General features: G+C 40.5%; 1 protein-coding gene across 5 annotated transcripts in view; it reads left to right on the top strand.

The window, feature by feature from the left end:
- The first annotated feature begins 2,792 nt into the window (after positions 1-2,792).
- TEKT1 (tektin 1) overlaps positions 2,793-22,064 on the top strand; it is a 63,350-nt gene continuing 44,078 nt past the window's right edge. The window contains exons 1-6 of one of the 5 annotated variants that reach the window (XM_037808681.1): positions 2,799-3,282; positions 4,575-4,781; positions 8,054-8,219; positions 11,369-11,497; positions 12,077-12,220; positions 17,612-17,834. In XM_037808681.1, the coding sequence (XP_037664609.1) occupies positions 4,592-4,781; positions 8,054-8,219; positions 11,369-11,497; positions 12,077-12,220; positions 17,612-17,834 (852 nt within the window). In that variant the 5' untranslated portion in view covers positions 2,799-3,282; positions 4,575-4,591. Of the gene's footprint in view, positions 3,283-4,574; positions 4,782-8,053; positions 8,220-11,368; positions 11,498-12,076; positions 12,221-17,611; positions 17,835-22,064 lie in introns of all 5 variants that reach the window. The other 4 variants (XM_037808683.1, XM_037808684.1, XM_037808682.1 and 1 more) reach the window with 4 other exon arrangements.

The raw sequence follows: 22,064 nt of genomic DNA, 5'->3' as shown, positions 1-22,064 counted from the left end.
GACCAGGGTTGGGACCTGAAAATGCCTTTTGTAGGGAGGTATGAGTCAATCCCCAACGTCTGCCATGGTGGAGTAACACACGGAAATGGACACATGCTCAAATCAGGGCTCTTTTTTTTTCCTTTCTTTTTCCCAGAGAGTCAGTTTACCAGCACACTGCTGTGTAAGACTCTTCTCCACCAATGAATGCTTCATCATTTAAACTTAGGTTAACCTACATCATTCAAGTGGAGACACTTCTGAGAATGAAATGGGGTGCTGTTAATGATTTTGCTGAGCCAACAGGTATTAACAAAGACTGTCCCAGGTAAATTGGGATGTATGATTATCTTATTTATAATGCTATATTCTACTAAGTATCAAAGAATGGTACATGTACCACTAATGGCACAGGGGGTGGTTTTGAGTATTGGACTGTATCAGTTAACTATTACTGTATAACCAACTACCCCAAAACTTGGTGGCTTAAAATAACAAGCATTTATTTAGCTTATACGTCTGCAGGTTGGTTGAGTAGTTCTGATAATCTTGGCTTGGCTCTCTATGTGTGTGGTCATCTGGCAATCCCTTGGGGGCTGGCTGGTCCAGGATAGCCTCACCCATGTTTGGTGGTTGGCTGATTGTCAGCTGGGGCATTGCGGGTGATGAGGCTACTTTTCTCATCATCCAGAAAAGAATGCAGAAGCACACAAAGCCTTGGAATTGGCACAGTTGCTTCAGAGAGTAGCAGTCATATGTATGCTCCACTTTTGCATGTACACTTTTGCAGAGGCATGGTGGGGCCAGAAGGATGGAGACCCTGTTCAGACCTAAGTATTTAAGGAGGGCCCACCCAAAGCTAAGGCTGTGTGTTCTGGGAAGACTGATGATCCCAGTTCAAGTCTTACTGAAGCAGCAGGGCATGGGCACTTAGAAATAAGTTCTTGAATCAGATGAATCTGGGTTTGAGCCTTTGCTCTGCTACTCACTAGCTAGATAATCATGTCATGTGCCTGAGCCTCTTTCTTCAACTGTAAAACACAGTGATAATAATAGATACATAGTTGTTTTCAGAATTATACAAGATACTTTATATTAAAGCACTTAAGCACAGTGCCTGGCACATAGTGGGGGCTTCAAATTGATAGTTATTTCTGTGTATCAGACATAGTACCCTGGCCTGGGTATGAGTTCTTTAACCTCATTTATCCATTCAACCAACTAATAAATATTGAAAAGAAAAAAATTTCCTTGTCTGAATGATCTGATTACTAACTTCCTAAAGAACTCCCTGAAAAATATTTTGAACAGTATGAAGCCACTTGAAAGACTTGATAAAAGGTCATCATTAATATTTTCCCCAAACTAGATGGGGCAAGTTTTAGGATATTTCCAAATAGTCACACACATAAACAGAGTGGATTCTGAAGATCATGTCAGACAGCTTCTTGAGGCAAAAGGTTATTGGACAAAAGTAACCAATTTTGGGAAGTAACTATATCTTACTTTTCTATGCTAACTACTGAGTGGGATTCCTAGTGTTGATAAACATCAAACTAAAAAACTAATGATCCTAAACTAACAACATAGAGCCAAATATCTATTTATTATAAATAGTTCCAGTCTTCTTACCGAGGAACTTGCTTTCAGATGTGAATTTTTTAAACCGTAGGTTAGATTTATCGTTATTTTTCTTTTGTGGTTTTTAATCAAAATTAAACTGTATAATATTGTTTAATTTAACTTATATTTATGGTTAAGTTCGATCATGACAAGTGATACTAGTTTTCCATTTATGGTATTGATAAAAAGTTTCCTTTTAAAATGAATATGTTTACATGTAAAAATGGATTTTAAGAAAAGCATCAAAATATTTTTACAGGTGCTGCATGGGTATGTCAAAAAATCAAGAAGTTTGTACTAGAATGACCTAGAATGACTGAAGTTTGGGAAACACATTTTTATCCCAACAAAAAAATCTCAAAATAAGTATCAGTTATTAAGTTGGGGGGCTCATGGTTTTTCTCTCTCTCTCCAGCACGTGGGGAGGAAGGAAAGATGAGATTTGCATACTGGTGTAAAGTAAAATGGGGATTTGTGATCGTAATTCATATAGTAATTTCAAATACTTTTGCCAGTCCTATCATGTTTCCGAGCTCTGCCCCTTGGTGTTCTCACAGGCGGCCTGTTCAATATTCATGACACTCCATGATTTTCCAGGTCCTGTCCAATGGCTCGCAATACATGGGGGGAGGGCTTCAGAGGGCACAAGCCTCCTCTGATTGGTTGCTCTCAGAAGGGTTGCCTCCAATTGGCCCGTGTAGAGGAGCGATTTTAAAAGGCGGGAGATTTGAATACCCACACCCAATGTTTCAGGCAGTGTAGATGAGGGCCAAGTCAGCTTTTCCAATCCTCTTCCTCCCGCACCTCCCCCACTCCCCCCGTGTAATTCCCTTATTTTCTACATATTGGTGCTTTACCAATACTCCAATCATAAGGAACCTACTCCAAGCACTTTTCTCTAGTTGGGGGGAACCCCAATCCGCTCATTTTATAGATGGGGACACTGAGGGCCAGAGCAGGAAGGACTTGAAGCCAGTTCCTCACTCCCAGCTCGGCGCTCGCCTATCGCCCTGTGTTGGAGACGGCCATCCGCCAAGGGGCGGGCTTGGGACGCCGGCTTCAGGGCCCTCCCCGCGCACCTCACATCCGCGGTTCCCCTCGCGCCAGGCTCAGAGAGACCCGGGGTCCCGGCGCCCCCTCCCACCTCTGCAGCTTCTCTCTTCCCATCCTCTCCTGGTCGCGACAGCTCCAGGAATCTCTCGCCCCTCCTCTACCTGCCGCGCGGGGGCTGCGGCTAAGTGGTCCCGGGCCTGCCTGCGGCTGCGAGGCCCGGGGAAGCTCCGGCTCCACCTCACTGCACCTCTGGGGAGCCCGGGGCCCCGGACAGCGGCGGAGCTCGGGCTAGACGCACGTCTCCAAACCCCAGCCCGGGGTTTTGGCCGCCGTCTCCTGCTGGTTGTCCCGCGTCTGCGTGATAGATTGAGACCGCCGAGCATTGGTGGCCATACAACATCCGGGCCATAGCAGCCTTTTGCCTGCGCGGGGCTCGCAGAATACGCGGCTGCGCAGAGCCCTCCGGCGAGGCTGCTTTGCGGCGGCGCGGGTCCCCTTTGCCCTAGTGACGCGTCATCGGTTGCCATGGAGACTGCGTTGTTTTCTGTTCCGGGAGAGCCGTGCGCTTTGGCAGCGGTGAGGAGGCTCCCATCCTGAGCCTCAGTTGAAGTTCTTTGCAGCGCTGAGGTAAGAAAGCCACCGCCCCCAATCCCCCAACCCTTAACCTCCGCCCTCGACCCCACCCAAAGCCTCGCGTCCCAGGCTCTGTTGGGATCAGCCCTATTTTAGGTCCTGTGAAAAGAAACCTCCTAGGTCCTGTGAAAAGACTCTTCTTAGGAGTCTTGGGTTAAATTTTGGGCCCCACACTCGGACAAACCTGAGAAAGGCCATATCAGGGACTGGACTAGGAAGAATTGGGGCGACCCCATGTTGTCTGAGCCGGGGGGTGGGCTGGGATGCTCAGCCTTGTCAAGAGACGACTCGGGTCCCCTCATTGCTAGTCTGAAGGACTTCAGAGGTCCAGAGACCCCTCAGGGCAGGGTAAGGCTGGAGGCAGATTTCAACAGTGTCTGAGGAAAATAGTTTCACAGTCAGTCAGTGAATAGAGGTGGGAAAACTTTAGTTTTTCCGATGCTCCCGGCGATGCTCCCGGCCTCTGCCTGAGTCTATTCTCATGAGTTCCCTTCCCTGTTCTCTCTCTCCTCCCTTGTCCTGGGAAGATTTTAGTTTAGTCTAGTTTAGTTTTTTGTTTTTTTTTGTTTTTTTTCAATCTGCTGAATAGGGTCAATACCCAGTTGCCAGTTTACAGATGTCATGTTTGTTCACTTTGTAGAAAGCGTGTCTGGATTCATCTGCAGTATCTACTAAAACTGAACACCTACCCTACCACATGACCCAGCAATTCTACTGAGTCATAAAAGTCCCCTACATGTGTTCACCCAAAGACATGTATGAGAATAGCCGTAGCTTTCCATTTTAGCCCCGAATTGGAAGCCCAAATGTTCAGCAACCAGTAGAAGAGACAAATAAGTTGTGGTATAGTCATACAATGGAATCATACACAGTGAGAGTGAACAAACTAAACTACACCATATGAACAACAGATGAATTCAAGAAACAAATCCTACAAATTTAATGCTGAGCAAAAGAAGTCAGAAAAAAAAGAGTACATACTGTACGATTCCATTTATATTAAGTTCTAAAACAGCAAAAGTTAAGGTCAGAGTTAGAAGTCAGGGTAGAGGTTACCCCCATGGGGGTGGTGGTGATGAGGAGTGATTGGAGAGGGACATGGGGGAGTATGGGTCCTAGCAATGCTCTGTTTCTTGATATAGGTGCTGGCTATAGAGATGTGTTCATTCTATATGCAGATGATGATTTATACCCTTTTCTGTATATATGTTACATTTTAATAAAAATTGCCATAGAAAAGGTCTCATTGGTTGGAATTATTCTAAAAGAAGTCTGCCTTTGATCAGGACTTTGGAAACATCAAATGGCCAAACTACTGCAACCTCCCCCTAAGTTCCTGCCCTCAGAGTGGCACATCGCTAACAAGAACCAGTACCACAGTGCGGAGTCCCAAAGGTCCCGATCTGAACGCCTGGTGGCTGAGAGCCAGAGGCTTGTGGATGAAATTGAAAAGACCACAAGGAAATCTCAAAGTGATGTGAACAAGAAACTAGGTAACACAATGTGCTGGATGCATTTGTGAGCATGTTTGGTTGAGACCATGGAGGTTTAGCTATACTGTCATTTACATTTGATGTTCAAGAGGGACGATATTTGGACAAAACCTGTGTATTCTCCAGGTTCCTTGTTTAGGTTCGCTGCCCTAAGAGAGATGTTTACCCAGTCTGGTTGTCAGCCATCCACCATTCATTCCTTTATTGATGTGATACACATTGAGAATCTAAGAGCATGTGTGGGGCAAGCACTGGGATATCACAGAGATGATGTAGTCTCTGCTTTTTAGAGCCTCCTGGCTGAAGGAGGTGAAAGATTTGTATATTAATAATCAGAATATAAGCAGAGAGGTGCTGGAGTAAGGATGCAAAATCAGGAGTGGGATAGGCCCTGGGGAAGTTGGAAAGTTTTCCTAGAATAGAATATTTTAAGTGGTTCTTACAGGAAGAGGGGTTTTCTCTTGACAATTGCATACTTAAAATCTGAATTTAAAAGGCGGTGCACTCACATTTCATTTAAATAAATTGAAGCACTCTTGAAGAGTTTTACCAACACCCATAATTTTATTCAGCTGATTTTAAACAAACTAGAATAACATTAACTAGATATGGTTTTGGTTTTTAAGTGACAATTTCATTTCCTATCTTGTTAGTTATGTGTTTCCCTTGGAATAATTTAGTAGATGGGTTAACGTTCAACTGTTTAAGTAATGGTAGATGTTCAGTACTTGCTCTCTCAAAAGTAATTGGTGTGGTCAGTTATATCATTGCTACATGCATTGACTATATAAATTCAGTATTAATTTTCCTTCATCTCTGGTTGATCTTGTAACCTTTATAGGAGTTCTCTTTTCCCTTAAAGTGTTTCACCTTATTGTGTAAAACAAATGCCTACTTGCATAGCAAGGTTTTGAAATGAGGTTTAGACAAAAATGATCCATCTGTTCATACTCTACTTGGTTGCCTTACCCTCCCCATTAATGCATTCTTTGCTTCTAGAACTTGATGGAAACTCGTTAGCCAGTTCATTGTCTTTCTAGCAGTGTAAGTGTGGAGTCATGTATGCTTGGCATATTGCCTGTACTACTTTTAAAGTTCTTACAATTTATTACTTGCCTAAGTGTTACTAAATCCTTTTCTTATGTGTACCAGATGGGAACGTTTTGGGGGAGGCTATTAACTGACACTACTAAAGGAAGGCAATAGATGATATTATCAATGTTCTTTGTAACCTGAAAACTGAACAAGGCTGTGAGGCTCATTTCTAAATATTTTCAAGTGTTAAAAAAAATCTATGCTGTTTCTCAGTTGTTCCATCCAAACCATGTTAGGACTCTCAAAGGTAAAATGTCACAGGGGTTTATCAGTTGCTACTGAGATCAGCAGCCATGGTGCCCCCTGTTGTTCTACACCAACTTCAGTTTAATAAAAATGTTAACTTTGCAAAAAAAAAAAAAAAAAAAAAAAAAAAAAAAGGCGGTGCCCTTAAGGGAGCAAAACAAAAACAAACAAAACCTCCTAAACTCTAAAAAGTGATAAACCAGGGGCCATAAACCCAAATGCCTATAAAGTCCAAACAGGTAACACAGGGGGTTGAATGTAAGACAATAGGGAGTGCTGGAGACTGTGGGGACCTGGAGAAAACACCCCCTTTCTAAGGAGGCAGCAGCTGCTCAGTTTCAACCCATTGCTGCCAAGAAGGAATAGGAACCCAGTGTTGCCTGATCTTCTGATTTTTTCAAGAAAATCTGGAAAGCTGGAATTTTATGTGAAATCTCCCACATTATATATGTTGACAAATGATTTAAAATGTATGACATTGAGCAGGCAGAATAAACACATCTGTGGATAAAATCTCTTCTGAGGGTTGCTAGTTTTTGACCTCCAATAAATCAAAGCTTCATTTAGGCTAACAATCATAGATGTTAGGCTTCTCCTGATGGGTTGATACTTACCCAGGACTAAATCTAACAAAATATGTGCAAGAATTCTACATTGAAAACTGCACTGCCTTATTGAAAGATGTTAAAGAAGCTCTAAATGCAGAGGAATACCAGCTAATGGATCGAGAGATGCAAAATTTTAAAGATGTTAATTCTCCCCCAGTTAATCTATGGATTCATGCAATGCCAATGAAAATCCCAGCCCCCCGCCCCCCTCCCTTTCTGGTGCAATTGACAAACTGCTTTTAAAATTCACAGGAAAGTGCAAAGGGTCAAGAATAAACAAAGCTATCTCAAAGAACAAAGCTGGAAGACTTTCCCTTTAGATTCCAAGATATATTATAAAAATTATATATTGGCAGGGATAGACAAATTGGCCAGTGGAACATAATAGAGTCCAGAAACAAACCCAGATGTATATGTTCATCTTATGACAAAAGCAATACTGCTGTGCAGTGGGAAAGGATGGCTTTTCCAATAAATTGGCCAATTGGATATTCTTATGGGAAAAATTAAATCCTGACCCCTACCTTGCATCTTACATATACTGAAAAATCATATATGGAGTGCATATTTAAATGGGAAAGATAAAAAAATTCACACTTGCGAAGATGGCTATATATTTTTTGAAGTATAGTATAGAGAGGAAAAATGGGAACTCTAGTTCATCGTTAACAGAAACGTAAAATGCGGTAGCCACTTTGGAAAGCAATATGGTGATTCCTCAAAAAGTTAAATAAAGAATTACCATATGACCCAGCAATTCCACTCCTAGGTGTATACCCAGAGAAAGTGAAAACAGGGTCTGAAAGATACTTGTACACCAATCTTACAGCAGCATTATTCACAATAGCCAAAAAGTGGAAACAATCCCAGTGAATAAATAGCGGTGTAAGCAAACAGAAGAAGCACTAAATGTGTTTAAAGTAGTTCTTCCCTGAAAGTGGTAGTGGGTAGGGGTAGGTCAGAGAATTTTAATATTTTGACTTTTCAAAAAGTATACATTTATATCTTTGATAAAGTTGTTATTTTTAAAAGTGGGCATTGAGGAATTAGAATCAGTGAGTGTAAAATGACCTTTTGATAAATTTGATGTTGAAAGTAAGAAGAAATGGCTCTCCCATCCCTTCCTCCCTACCTCCCTGCCTTCCTTCCTTTCTTCTCTGTTGCTAATAAACATTTATAAAGAGGAAAAGAAGCCCAAGTAGCACAGCTCTAAGAAGAAAAGAACATATCTCAGGCAGTTTTACAATTGTCCTCGTTTCTAATTTGAAAGTTGGCTACACTGGAAGTAGATTAATCCTGGTGTATCTTTTTTGTGTGCTTCAGAACAGAGACTTGAGGAAATCAGGTTCTGGAAGAAGGAGTTAGATGACAAACTTGAGCAGCTTGTGTATGAAACTGAGGATCTAGTGACATTTAGGACCAGATTGGAAAAAGCCCTGGAGAGCTTAAAAGAGCCTTTGCACATCTCTCAGATGTGCCTGGCATACAGGTAGGAGGAAAGGTTCCTTGAATGAATTATCTGTTGCGAAGAATAAAGAGCTGGGTAGTAAAAACTGTTAGGTGGTGGGTTGGAATGAGGCAAATGGGCATGTGTTCTTGTAGAGTCTGATATTATCCCAGCATGCTTATGCTTCTGGGCAGTGGTTGGAGCATTGGACTTGGTTCATGTCTAAACTCTATACTCTTAACTAACTTCACTTGTTTGCATCTTCATCTCCTATCTCTCAATGGAAGCAATTATATCTGATCTCCTTCTCTCTACAGGCTGTTGAGAGGTTCAAACACAATCACAGATGTCGGCTATATAAGTTAGGACTAGTTTTGGCTATGACTACGAGAAAACCCCAAATAACATTAAATTTAAATAAGGTAGAAGCTTCTTTCTCACATTTAAGCAGCCCGGAGGTAGTCACTGCAGAGTTGGTGTGGGATCCCAGAGTTTCGGAGGTCCAGGCTTCTCTCGTTGCTCCCCTGAATGTAGCTTTCATTCATGATTCATAAAGGCAGCTGGAGCTCCAGTCATTAGATGTGCATTCCACCCAGTAGGAAGAAGAAGGGTTTGGCATTCACCATTTCTGCTTGCATCCCATTGACCGGAACTTAGTCACACTGCCATACCACTAGAAGCTGGGAAACGGTAGTCTTTATTTTGGGCAGCCAGTGCCCAGCCAGAAAGTCAGGGGTTCTATTACCAAGTAAGAATGCGAGAACAGACACTACAGCTACTGGGGGTCAATAAGTAGGCTCCAACACAACAAGCTATGCAGAAGCACTTTATAAACCTGGGAGCATTATTATTATTTCTGCCCCCTGCAAGTTCCATCAGTAGGACAGTCCTCTCTACCCTGGGGTGATGCTGATATCCAGACCTGACCCCTGTCACAGCCCTAGCTGGAAGCCCCTTGCCGGGTCATCTTGTTGCCAGCAGAGTCCTCCTCCAATCCAGTCCATCCTTTCCAAATACAGATTTAACCTGTTCACACTCATGCTCAAAACACTTTAATTGCAACTGGATGCCCCAGTTGCTTCAGGACAAAGTTCAAACTTAGCAAGAGTGCACCCCTGATGACCTAACCATGCCCATTGCTCATTCCCCAAAGTGTTCCCCTTGCAGTTTCCCAAATGCACCATGCCTCTGTCCATATGGTTCCCTCCTCCTGGAAAGCCTATTCTCTCGAGCTCAGCCAGGACCCTGCAGCTACTGGGTGGCAGTCTCCACAACCAAATTTACAGAGTTGGTGAAACAAAGGGAAGTGGCAGGCGATCAAGGGGGTCAACAACCAGTTGTCTCAAGTCTCTAGCCTCAGGCTAACTGTAATAACAGGAGTTGTAGAGGTTGCTCAATGTATTGCATTGCGTATATGTACCAGGGCCAGGCACTCTGCTGCATGTTTTCACAACTCATTTGTTCTTCGCCACAACCTTAAGAAGTAATGCTACTTACCCTCATTTTACAGAAGAGGAAACCAAAGCACAGATAAATTATATAATGTGCCTAAGGCCACACACCTAGTGAACGGTGGAACCTTCCTCTCTAACTCTACCATGCATACTAGAAAAGACCAAAATATCAGGCAGCAGGATCAGTTTGGGGAGCAGAATGGCATCATTGTTAAAAGCATGTATAATGCCTAGTTCTATAACATTGGGTAACATTCTTCATCCTCTTCTATACTTACCACAGAGTAATTGAAAGGGTTATATGAGGACATGTATATAAAGTGCTGAGCAAAATGCCTGTTACCTAGCAGTATTATTATAACAAAATTAAAATTTTAAATTTTATATAATTTATATAAAATTATATAAATCGAAAATTATAAACTAGTTATAAAATAAAATTAATAATAATTAGTTATTATTATTATAAAACCCCTTTTTGGATTCAAGTCCCTGTAAAAAAGCAGGACTAGGCTCAAGGAAGGAAACATATTTCTTTGAGATTCTAAGTAAAAGGACTATGTTTCCAAAAATAGTTAAGAAGGAATAGGCTTCAGAACTGATGGCCAAATTTGAGTGAGAAAATTTAGCCCGCTTTGCATTTTTCAGACACAGGAACCGGTCAATCGATTTTCCTTCATCGTGTTTGGCGTATTTTGAGGTCACATAGACACTCACTGGTATTCAGCCTCCACCACATCACCTAGATGGATCGGGTTAAACTCAGATCAATTGTCCAGATTTTTTTTTTTTTACTTTTTTTTTTTAAATGCAATTTTATTGAGATATATTCACGTAACATACAATCCTTCAAAGTGTACAATCAGTTGTTCAGAGTATCATCATATAGTTGTGCTTTCATCACCACAATCTTTGAACATTTTCATTACTCCAAAAGATAAAATAAAAATTAAAATAAAAAAGAACATCCAAAAATTCTGTTTCCCTCCATGTTGATTTACTTTTTTTCAATTAAATTCAGTTTTATTCAGATATATTCACATACCATACAATCATCTATGGTATACAATCAGCTGTCATATAGCTATGCCTTCATTACCCCAATCTATTTTTGACCACTTTCCTTGCACCAGAAAGAATCAGAATCAGAATAAGAAATAAAAATAAAAAAGAACACCCAAACCATCCCCCCCATCCCACCCTATCTTTCATTCAGTCTTTGTCCGCATTCTTCTACTCATCCATCCATACACTGGATAAAGGGAGTGCGATCCACAAGGTTTTCATAATCACGCTGTCACCCCTGGTAAGCTACACTGTTATACAATCGTGTTCAAGAGTTGAGGCTACTGGGTTGGAGTTTGGTAGTTTCAGGTATTTACTTCTAGCTATTCCAATATATTAAAACCTAAAAAGTGTTATCTATATAGTGTATAAGAATGTCCACCAGAGTGACCTCTCGACTCCATTTGAAATCTCTCAGCCACTGAAGCTTTATTTCATTTCATTTCACATCCCCCTTTTGGTCAAGAAGATGTTCTCAATCCCACGATGCCGGTCCAGGTTCATCCCCGGGAATCATATCCTGCGTTGCCGGGGAGATTTACACCCCTGGGAGGCAGGTCCCATGTAGTGGGGAGGGCAGCGAGATCACCTGCCGAGGTTGTCCAGATATTTTTAAATGTCCATTTGTTGCCCCTGCCCATGTTGGAGTGCTGCTGCCTCTCTCTTGGCCAGGGAGAAGCGAGTCGGGGTGGACTTGGTGCATGACGAAACGGATCAGGAGCTGGTGAAGGAGATGGAGATCATTCGCGGGGTGACGGCCTTGCTCACCCGCACCTTGGAGGAGGTATCTGAGCAGATCAGGTATGGTTGTGGGGGGGACCTGCCCTCAAGATTTCCACTTGGGATTTCTAGAAAAGGCGGGGCCCCCAAAGGCTGAGCTCCAGGGTACAGAAGGGACAGGCTCCAGGCCTCCCACAGACACTGTCAGATCCCACAGATGGCCTGGGGGCACTCGGCATGAGAACTGGCATACCCTTCATACATGTCAGTCACCCTCTAGTGGTGGGTGTGATGGGGCAAGAATTCAACAACCTGCAGGACATTGGAGCCATTTCCTGTCTGGGCTGCCCTTCAGATGACACCATGGTGATATGTGAAAGCCACAGTTGTACGGAGAATCTGAGAGTCCAGGTTTAATTACATTAATTTGTAACCATCCAACAACTAACTGTATGTGTGTATATGTGTGTGTGTGTGTGTGTGTGTGTGTGTGTGTGTGTGTGTTTGTACTGGGGTGATGGGAAGGTGGGGAAGGAAATGCCACCATCCTGCATCAGATCTAGCTTTAGTTTCATTTTCCAAGGTCTCCCAAGAACCTACAGGTTCTTGCCACCTGGGCATTCCAGTGGGAGACACACAGCATACCTTCTCCCCTCTCAGGCTGAACCGCTCTGCCAAGTATAACCTCGAAAAGGACTTGAAGGACAAGTTTGTGGCCCTGACCATTGACGATATCTGCTTCTCACTGAACAACAACTCGCCAAACATCAGATATTCTGAGAATGTCGTGAGGGTTGAACCAAAGTGAGTGGGGCGCTGACTGCTGGCATGGCCTTGCTGTCTTCTCCCTTTCCTGTAACATCCCGTCGCTTCGTGGACAGGCAGGGCCTAATGCGTCTGTCCTTACAGCTGGCCAGGAACTGGGGAGAAGGAGGCTCAAGAGACAAAGGCTGGTGCTAAATGGTGACCCCTTGGAGACAGGGGCTTGGGGTTCCTGGGTCCTCAAGGTTATGTCCCACTTTAAGAAAGTCTGATATAAAAGCCTTAAATATTTTAAATTTTATCTTTTATCTATTCACCCTTTCAACAAGTAGAGTAACCTAGAAACATATAAAAAAGGCAAGTCAATAATTTCCTTCATCTGTACCTCTTCATTTTTAGACCCCCTGAGATAAACAATGTTATCTGTACGTTCATACAAACATAGATATATACACACACTCATGCAAATACAAACTTTGTTTCTTTAAAAATGGAATCATACTGTGTACCTTTTTCTGAACCACCAAACTGCTTTTTTCAATTAACATTACATTACAGACCTAACTCATTCTGATTTTAACCTTCTTTTTGATGTAAAACATACATTTAAAAAAGTGCACAAATAATAGATATATAGTTCAGTGGATTATCATCGTATCAGTAATCTGCTGCTGCATAAAAAATTACCCCCACATTTAACAGTTGAAAGCAATAAAAATATTTTATCTCAGTTTCTTTGGGTCAGGAATCTGATGGCTTAGCTGGGTGTCTCTGGCTCAGAGTCCCCCAAGGGATTGCAGTCAAGCTGCCCAAGATGTCTGCTGGGGCTGCAGTCTCATCAGAATGCTCAGCTCAGGTGTGGGAGAATCCAATTCCAAGCTCACTCATGTGGCTGTGGCAGACTTCGGTCCCTTTCCTTGTGGGATTCTCCACAGGGCCATCTCATAGTTGACAGCTGGCTTCTCCCAGAGTGAGACATATTGTGCCGAAGACAGAAGCAGCAGTCTTTTTATCACTTAACATCAGAAGTGATATCCCATTCACTCCTATCACATTCTGTTTGCTAAATGTGAATGAGTGAGATCATCCCAAGTCAAGGGAAGGGGATTACACGAGGTGTGGATCTCAGGAGGCAGGGATGGTGGGAGGCCATCCGAGAGGCTGCCCAGACAATTATAAACTGAACAACCCCCATGTAACTGTCAGGTCGAGAAATAAAACATTGCCACTGCCACAGAAATGCCCACCCCACCCTCTTTCAGTCACTACACCCTCTTTCCCCATCAAAGGTAACCACTTTCCTGGTTTCTAATAGATTTGTTTAGCCTGTTTTTGTACTTTATTTAAGTAGCATCATATAACATCTATTGTATGTGTTTGTCTTGTTTCTTCCAATCAACATTATTTTGAGATTCATAAAGTAGTTGCTTATTCATTTTCACTGCTGTATTACATTATGTAATAATGTTTGTTTGTGCACTGTACTGTTGATGTGCTCTTGGATTGGTTCTGGTTTTTGCCTGCTACAAATAATGTTATGATCATTGTTGCTATATCTTGTGGTACGTAAGTGCATTCATTTCTACTGAGTATATACCTAGGAGTGAAGTTGCTGGGTCACAGGGTATGCATTTGTTCACCTTTAGTAGTTTTCCAAAGTGGCTGTACCCATTTCTACCCCTGCCAGCAGGGTGTGAAAGGTGAGGTTATTTAGATTTCCTTAGTAACCGATGAATTGTTTTTCTCTTGCTGCTTTTGAGATTTCTCCTTGAATTTGACTTTCATCATTTTTACTATGTTTGTGAATCTCTTTGTATTTATCCTACTTGGAGTTAGCTGAACTTCCTGGATCTGTAGGTTATTGTTTCTCAATAAATCTGGGAAGTTTTTTTTTAATTTCCTCCTTTCTCTTGCTCTACTCCTTCTGGTACTCCCATTGCACATATGTTAGTGTACTTGATTGTATCCACATTTCTTTGAGGCTCTGTTCATTTTTATTCTCTTTATTCTCTGTACTTCAGTTTGTATAATCTCTAGCGATCAATCTTCAAGTTCACTAATTCTTTCTCTGCCAGTCCAAGTCTACTGTTGAGCCTCTCTAGTGAGTTTTTTTATTTTAGTAATTGTACTTTTCAACTCCAGAATTTCCCTTTGTTTAAAAAAAAAAAGAAAAAAATATGATTCCTATCTCCTTATTGCTATTCTCTATTTGACGTGTCATCATAATCATAGCTTCCTTTATTTCTTCAATCATGCTTTCCTTTAGTTCTGAGTAAATAATTATAATGGCTTTTTTGAAGTCTTTTAAAAATTAAATTGGACATCTGGTCACTCTTACAGGTAGTTTGCATCATCTGCTTTTGATTTATTTTTCATGAGTATGGGCCATGCTTTCCTGTGTTTTGTGTATCTCAAAAATTTTTTTTGGAAACTGGACATTTTAGATAATATATTGTAGCAATTCTGGGTATTGGTGGCATCCCCACCTCCAGGGCTCACTATTGTTATTTTCTTGCTTGTTTTTTAGTGACGTCTGCTTCCTCACACCCACACAGTGTTAAGCCTTTGATGTTCCCTTCGCGGAGGTGTAACTTTGGATATGTCCAATCACCGGGGTGACAGAGGTCCTGGGACTCTCTCTTTTCTTTTTCCCTGACCACATCCAACTGTTAAACTCCACTAATTGATGGCTGATTGTTCTTGTGTTTTCAACTATATCCTGATGCATAAATTCCCCTACAAACTAATCCAGTCAAATGCGGTTGTTTTGAAGGGATAGCTTCTGAGGCCTGTGTTTGGTATTTTTTCTGACCTCCTCCCAGCTGCAGTTGAGTCTCCAACTCACTGAGCTGGGAGTGGGGAGAGAAGGAGAGGTCTTGGTTCAAGTATTACAAACTCTTGCCTTTCTTAGCAAGTTTTCATAGATTTTCTTGAATAGATATTCCGTACTTCATTGTTTGCCCTTAGGACCATTTCTAGAGCTTTAATTTTTTTTGTTTTAATTTTCATCAGTTTCCCTGGTTTGTGGGTCAGCAGAACCCGTCACACCATCATGCGAGAAGTCAGACTCGCACACTGCATTTGGTCCTGGCATTTACTCACCAGTGCTGGCATTATTAGGATCTCACCAACTATGTGACTCTTCTTGTTCTAGACAATAAGTTCTGCTATTAAGTAACTTATTTAATAGTTAATCACTAGTAAATAACTATTAAATAAATAACAAATAAATAAGTTATATAATAACAAATAACTAATAAGCTATTTAATAACTATTAAATAACTTGCTTCCCAAGTTTTTCACAGACTATAAGTGAATATAACAGCTTTACTCTGCTTTGAGATTCCAATAGCCACTTAAAATAATTAGCACATTTACTTGTCAAATGGCTGTGAATTGTAGTGGAATGTCTTTTCAATATTGCTGCAGCCAGTGCTGCGTCTGTAAGTTCTTTTTTTTATTTTTGTTTCTTTTTTTGCCACAAATGACACACAATGGAATAGGATTGCTTGGATTACCTGCCCATTAAAACCAACTGATAACTATCTTTCATTGTAAAGACAGATTTTTTTTGTGTGTTGGTGGTAGTGGTGGAGGGGTGTTCATTGTTTCACCAGTGCAGTGAAATTACTCGGAAGATTGTAATTCTTCGTCACTAACCTTATCAGCATTGTCCTCAGGCCTAGTCCTAGAACCTTATTCTTCCATCTCACACTTCATCTTCAAAAAGTGCCACAGTTGACCATGAAGCATGTTTGCAAAACAGAAATACTAATACATTATAAAACAGAAAGACATAACGCATAATAAAAAAATTGCAAAAGTGTGAAAACATCATAATACAGTCCACTTCTACACAATCCCTGTTTTGCAACATTACAACAGCAAAGTGGAAGGGGCCAGCTTGCAGCAGCCCTTAAACATCCTTCATTCAAATGAAAATTTCCCTCCATTTTCTATTAAACTGTGAGAGCCTGTTCACTCCCCTAAGTCGAGTGGCGCTGTGTAAGGGGAGGCTGGGGGAGGAAGTTCAGGAGGCGACCCAGTGCTCATCAGTTATCAAAGCCTTCCCTCTTCTGTGTCACAAAGTGATAAATGAATACAACTCGGGCAATCGCTAATGGGACAGCTCAGTCACCATCCATCATACAGTTCAAAAAGCTATCTTTATTTTTTTTCAATCGCAATCTCTTGTGGAATCGCTAGCTATATTTCAGGGAACCCTAGGTTTCCACAGAACCCTGGTTAAGAAAACTTGCTCTCTCTATATGCATATATACTTTTTTTCCTGTACCATTTTGAGAGTGAAAGTTTCATATTGTTCCCCTTTACCTCTGTGTGTGTGTATATATATATATATATATATATATATATATTTTTTTTTTTTTTTTTTTTTGAGAACAAGGGCATTCTCTGATATAACCACAATACAATGATCAAAATTAGAAAAGTTGACAGGGCTATAATTCTATTATCTAATCCATGTTTGCTGAATTTTGTAAAATACCTTTTCAGCACCTATTGCTCTAACTATATGATTTTCCCCCTTAATATGTTGATGGAATGAATTATGTTGATAGACTTCCAAATGTTGAACTGTCTTAGCATTTCTAAAATTAACCCTATTTGGTTGTGATTGCTAATATTTTATAGTTTTTGCATAACATTCATAAATTAAGCTGGTCTGTAGTTTTCTTTTGTACAATGTCAACTTTCAATGTTACAGTTATGTTAGTTTCATAAAATGAGTTAAGGAGGCATTCTGCCTTCTTCTGTGGTCTGAATAGAATCAGTTTATGTGTTTCTGGTGGGAATATCCCAGAAATGATGCTGTGTTCTCCTAATTACCTCCAAGCAGGTGGCACATGGTTTCGGTTTGTCCCACTGGTGGTAGTTTTCCCGTTTATCGCTTGATTAACTTGGTGTCTGCCAGGTTTCTCCACTGTGCAGTAGCTCCTTTTCCCCTTTGTAATTAATACATATTTTGTGAGGCTATAATTTGAAACTATGCAAATATCTCCATCTTCATCAAACTGGTAATTTCTTTAAATCAATATAGACTCATGGTTTCCTATTTTATTCAGTGTGTTGTAATGTTACCATTCGTATTGGTTTTGATGCCCCTGTTGTTCCTAGCTGTGTGATTTTGACCAAGTTGCTTCATTTTTCTGAGGCTCCATTTTCCTCCTCTGTTAATTTTGGGTTCTAATAGCTGTCTCTCTAAGCCATCATGATTAAATGGGATAATGCTAGTCAGGCAACCTGCACAGAGTAGGTAAGTGCCTCCCAAAAGGACAGCTATCGCCATTGACAGGCCACTGTTCACTGCCTCGAGATGGGGAAATGTCCTAAGTGCCTCTGAAGGTGGAGGTAGGCTTAGATTCCTCTCCAGCCCTAACATGCTGAGAGTGAATGTGAGGGTTCTCTTGCAGCTCCGTGAGTCTAGAAGACTGGCTGGACTTCTCCAACACCAACGTGGAGAAGGCTGACAAGCAGCGGAACAACTCCCTGACCCTGAAGGCCCTGGTGGACCAAGTCCTGTCCCAGACGGCCAGCGACCTGCGCACGCAATGTGACGTGGTAAACACGGCGTTCATGAGGGGACTGAAGGAGACCAAGGATGCCAGGGACAAGCTGGCTGATCATCTGGCCAAGGTGAGGTCCCAGGGGGATCAAGAGGAGCACCTTCAGGAGGTTCTGGTCTGGTAACTAATGAAATAAGGGCCATTCGCCTCTCTCCATCATCGCAGTAGGCTTTGGACTTCTGTGGAAAGCTGGGGGCTGGAGTAGGACTTTGTCCCACCCTGGAGGCCCAGCTTCCTGAGTCTTTTGAACTCCTATTCCTGTCCTGCCTTAAGCAGGCATAGTCCTGCCCTCCTGGAACTCAGAGTCTAGTTGTGAGACAAGATTTATTTATGTGATGCTCAGGACAAACCAGAACATAATCAAAGGTTAAACTGCAATATTCAGCAAAATGAGATGGTAGGAGAGGCTAGTGGTTAAGTGTGTAGACTCTGGTGGAGACAGCCTGGGTTTAAATTTTGGCTTTAACTTTTGCTGTGTGATCGTAGCGCGGTTCCTTAAGCTCCCTGTTTCTTAGTTTCCTCATTGATAGCAAGAGGACAAAAATAGTGATTGCCTCCCAGGGTTGGTAAGGGTTAAATTAGACAACCCATATAAAATATTTAGAACAGTGCCTGGCACATATAAATTATATGTTTGTATATATGTGTGTGTGTGTGTGTGTGTATTGTACACATATATATACTATATGTGTGTCTACATATATAAATTTGTTCAACCAAGCCTTTTCTCCACACATATTTTTTAAAATTTCTTTTCTTTTTATTGTGGAATATAACATATTTACATAGAAGTGATAACTTTCCAAGTGCAATTTTTTTAAATTAAATTCAGTTTTATTGAAATATATTCACATACCCTACAATCATCCATGGTGTACAATCAGCTGTTCACAGTACCATCATATAGTTATGCATTCATCACCCCAATCTATTTTTGAACATTTTCCTTACACTAGAAAGAATCAGAATCAGAATAAAAAAATAAAAATGAAAAAGAATACCCAAATCATCCCCCCAATCCCACCCTATTTTTCATTGAGTTTTTGTCCCCATTTTTCTACTCATCCATCCATACATTGGATAAAGGGAGTGAGATCCACAAGGTTCTCACAATCATGCTGTCACCCCTTGTAAGCTACATTGTTACACAATTGTCTTCAAGAGTCCAGGCTATTGGGTTGAAGTTTGATAGCTTCTCCAAGTGGAACTTAACAAGTAGTTAGAGAGAAAATTTCAAAGAATGTTATAGGTTATAGTTTCACAGTTTAAGTTATTTCCTTATTGTGAAATATAACATAAATGCAAAAAGGTGATAACTTTCAAAGTATGATTTAACAAGTAGTTATATAGGAAATTTCAAAGAATGTTATGGGATACGGTACCATAGGTCCAGTTATTTCCTTATTGTGAAATATAACATCTATATAAAAAGATGATAACTTTCAAATTACAATTTAGCAGGTAGCTATATAGCAAATTTCAAAGAATGTTATAAGTTATAGTTCCACCATTTCAGTTCTTTCCTTCTAGCTATTCTAATACCCTAGCAACTAAGAAAAATAAAATTATATATTTAGTATTCATAATCCTTTGTTAAATTCTATATTGTCTGTTGCTACCCGTTCCTCTAGTTTATCACTTTCCAGATCTTCAGGGATATCCAGGCAGTGACTACTGTAACTTCAAAAGGGGTGTTAACATTTGGGAAAAGGGGATGCAACTGGTTGATGTTCTTGAAGAGGCTATTGCCTCTGGGTTTTGGGACTTAGCTGGCACAGGAGCTCTCTGGAGGATTTAAGTTTCTGAAGAATAAACTTAGTGAGTGAAACTTTTATAGAGTCTCAGATAGGGACCCGGCTATTCATTAGGGTTTCCACAGAAGAGGATACTGTGCTAGTTTGGATATATTATGTCCCTCCAAAAGACATGTTTTAATCCAATCTTGTGGGATATTTGGATTAGGTTGTTTCCATGGAGATGTGACTCACCCAACTGTAGGGGATAATTTTGATTAGACTATATCCATGGAGGTGTGGCCCCACCCATTCAGTGTGGGTCTTGATTAGTTTACTAGAGTCCTGTAAAAAAAGCCATCACAGGCCCAGACTGCTGCAGCTGAGAGCGACATTTTGGAGATGGCTATTGAAATCAGACTTTTACTGATACTTTGGAGATACTAGCCCAGAGTTTGCCTGGAGAAGCTAAGCCTAGAGACATTTTGGAGAATTCCAGTTTGAAATGCAACCTGGGAGCAAGCCGATGCCAGCCACCTGCCTTCCGAGCCCACAGAGGTTTTCCTGGATGCAAATGGCCTTTTTCCAGTGAAGGTATACTCATGTTTATGCCTTGGTTTGCACACTTTTATGGCTGTAGAACTGTAAATTTGTAACCAAATAAACCCCCTTTATAAAATCTGTGATGGTTAAGTTCATGTGTCAGCTTGGCCATGTGATGGTGTCCAGGTGTCTGGTCAAGCAAGCACTGGACTAACCGTTACTGCAAGGACATTTGTGGCTGGTTAATAAACCAGAAGGCTGGTTTATTAAACCATCAGTCAATTGGCTGCAGCTGTGACTGATTACATCAACAAAGGGCATAACTTCCACAATGAGAGAATTCAATCAGCTGGATTTAATCCAATCAGTTGAAGACTGTTAAGGGAGGAAGAGAGATGACCTTTACTTCATCCTCAGCTAGGCAGCGAAGCATTTCCTGAACAGAAACAGAAGAGAAGTTTGGGAAATTAAAATAGGATCACTAAAATAAAAGACATCAGTGGGAGAGGTAGAAAATAAGGTTGAAGAAATCCAGAACAAAAAGTCAAAGAGATAGCAATGAAAGAGAAGAGAAAATTATAATATCAATGCAGGAGTGTCAACATCTATCCAGTAGAAGTCTTTGAAAAGACAAACTGAAGATGATGAAATAAAGAAATTATTCAACAAAATATCTCAGAACTGAAAGACTTGAGTCTCCAAATTGAAGGGCCCACCCAGTGCTCAGCACAATGAATGAAAAAGGCTGACATCAAGGCACTAATTCCAGAAAACCAATGATTAAAAAACAAAAAACAAAAAAATCCAAAACTTCCAGAGAGAAAAATCAGGTCACAAAGGATCAGGAATCAGAATGTCATTGGATTTATCAATAGCTACACTGGCACTAGAAGAAAACAGAGCAATTCTGAATGAAAATGATTTTTTTTAAAATTCAGAATTTCATTTTCTGAATGAAAATGATTTTCAACCTAGAATTCTATACCTAGCCAATCAGGCCATTGACATTACCTTCATAAACTCTCCTTCTGGGATGCTGTTGCAGGATATATTTTATTAAGATGAGGGAATGATCTAAGAAAGATTATGACATGGAGTATAGGCATTAAGGAATTCAACAGAGAAGAAAAGCAAAGAGAATTTCCAGGATGACAGCCATGCATGAAGCAGGTACAGACTGGAGCAGGAGATTTTTAGTTAGAGAAGGAACTAATGTATATTATCTTATATCTTTGACCATGTGGAAAATTATATTGAAAGGCAGCTTAAGAATGTAGGAAGCAAGAGAATGGCTGGTAGGTACTTAAAAAAAATTAAGCAAATGGAAAACAAGTACTATCTCTAAGAAACTATAAAGTTATAAAAGAAATAAACTCAGCCATACTACTTAGCTCAACAGTAAACAATATTTTCATTGTTATAATAATTTAAATATTGATTTAACCAAAATGTCCATATGCTGTATATATATATTTTTCCCATTAAGTATTTTTATTGCAAACTCATGGAATAACTGGGGATTGTGATATAGAGATATGTCCTTGGGATCTGTATGGAAAATTGGCCCAGTTTCACATTTGCCAAATCAGTGCAGTTGGCCTACACCACCTCTGCAGACTATTAAGAAAGCAAAATGAATGTACAATATACATGTAAACAATTTTCAGAAATACCATATGAAATACAAATCATGCTAGATGTAGTTGTATCTTATTCTGTATCATAAGGTTACCTTAAATGAAAGAAAAGCTATTTACTTCACTTCAGAAGACACTAGACTCTTCCATTAGTAAACCAATACAGTCATACAAACCTCTTCAAGGTACACTGTAGATATTCAAATATTAAACAAATTAAACTTTTCACGCTTTCAAATTTAAAAGTAACTCTGGAAGACTAGATGTGGAAATACTCTAAATAAAACTTAAACCAGAATTTAACCCATGGATTTCAAAAGAATTCTTTCATAATTGAGATTTTATTGGTTATTCTGAAGATCAGCACACAGACATTATGAACAATTT

The sequence above is a fragment of the Choloepus didactylus genome, chromosome 18, assembly GCF_015220235.1.
Source record: "Choloepus didactylus isolate mChoDid1 chromosome 18, mChoDid1.pri, whole genome shotgun sequence".
Lineage (NCBI taxonomy): Eukaryota > Metazoa > Chordata > Mammalia > Pilosa > Megalonychidae > Choloepus > Choloepus didactylus.
Note: the sequence above shows the minus strand (reverse complement) of the source record. Positions and strands in the feature narration are given on the sequence as shown.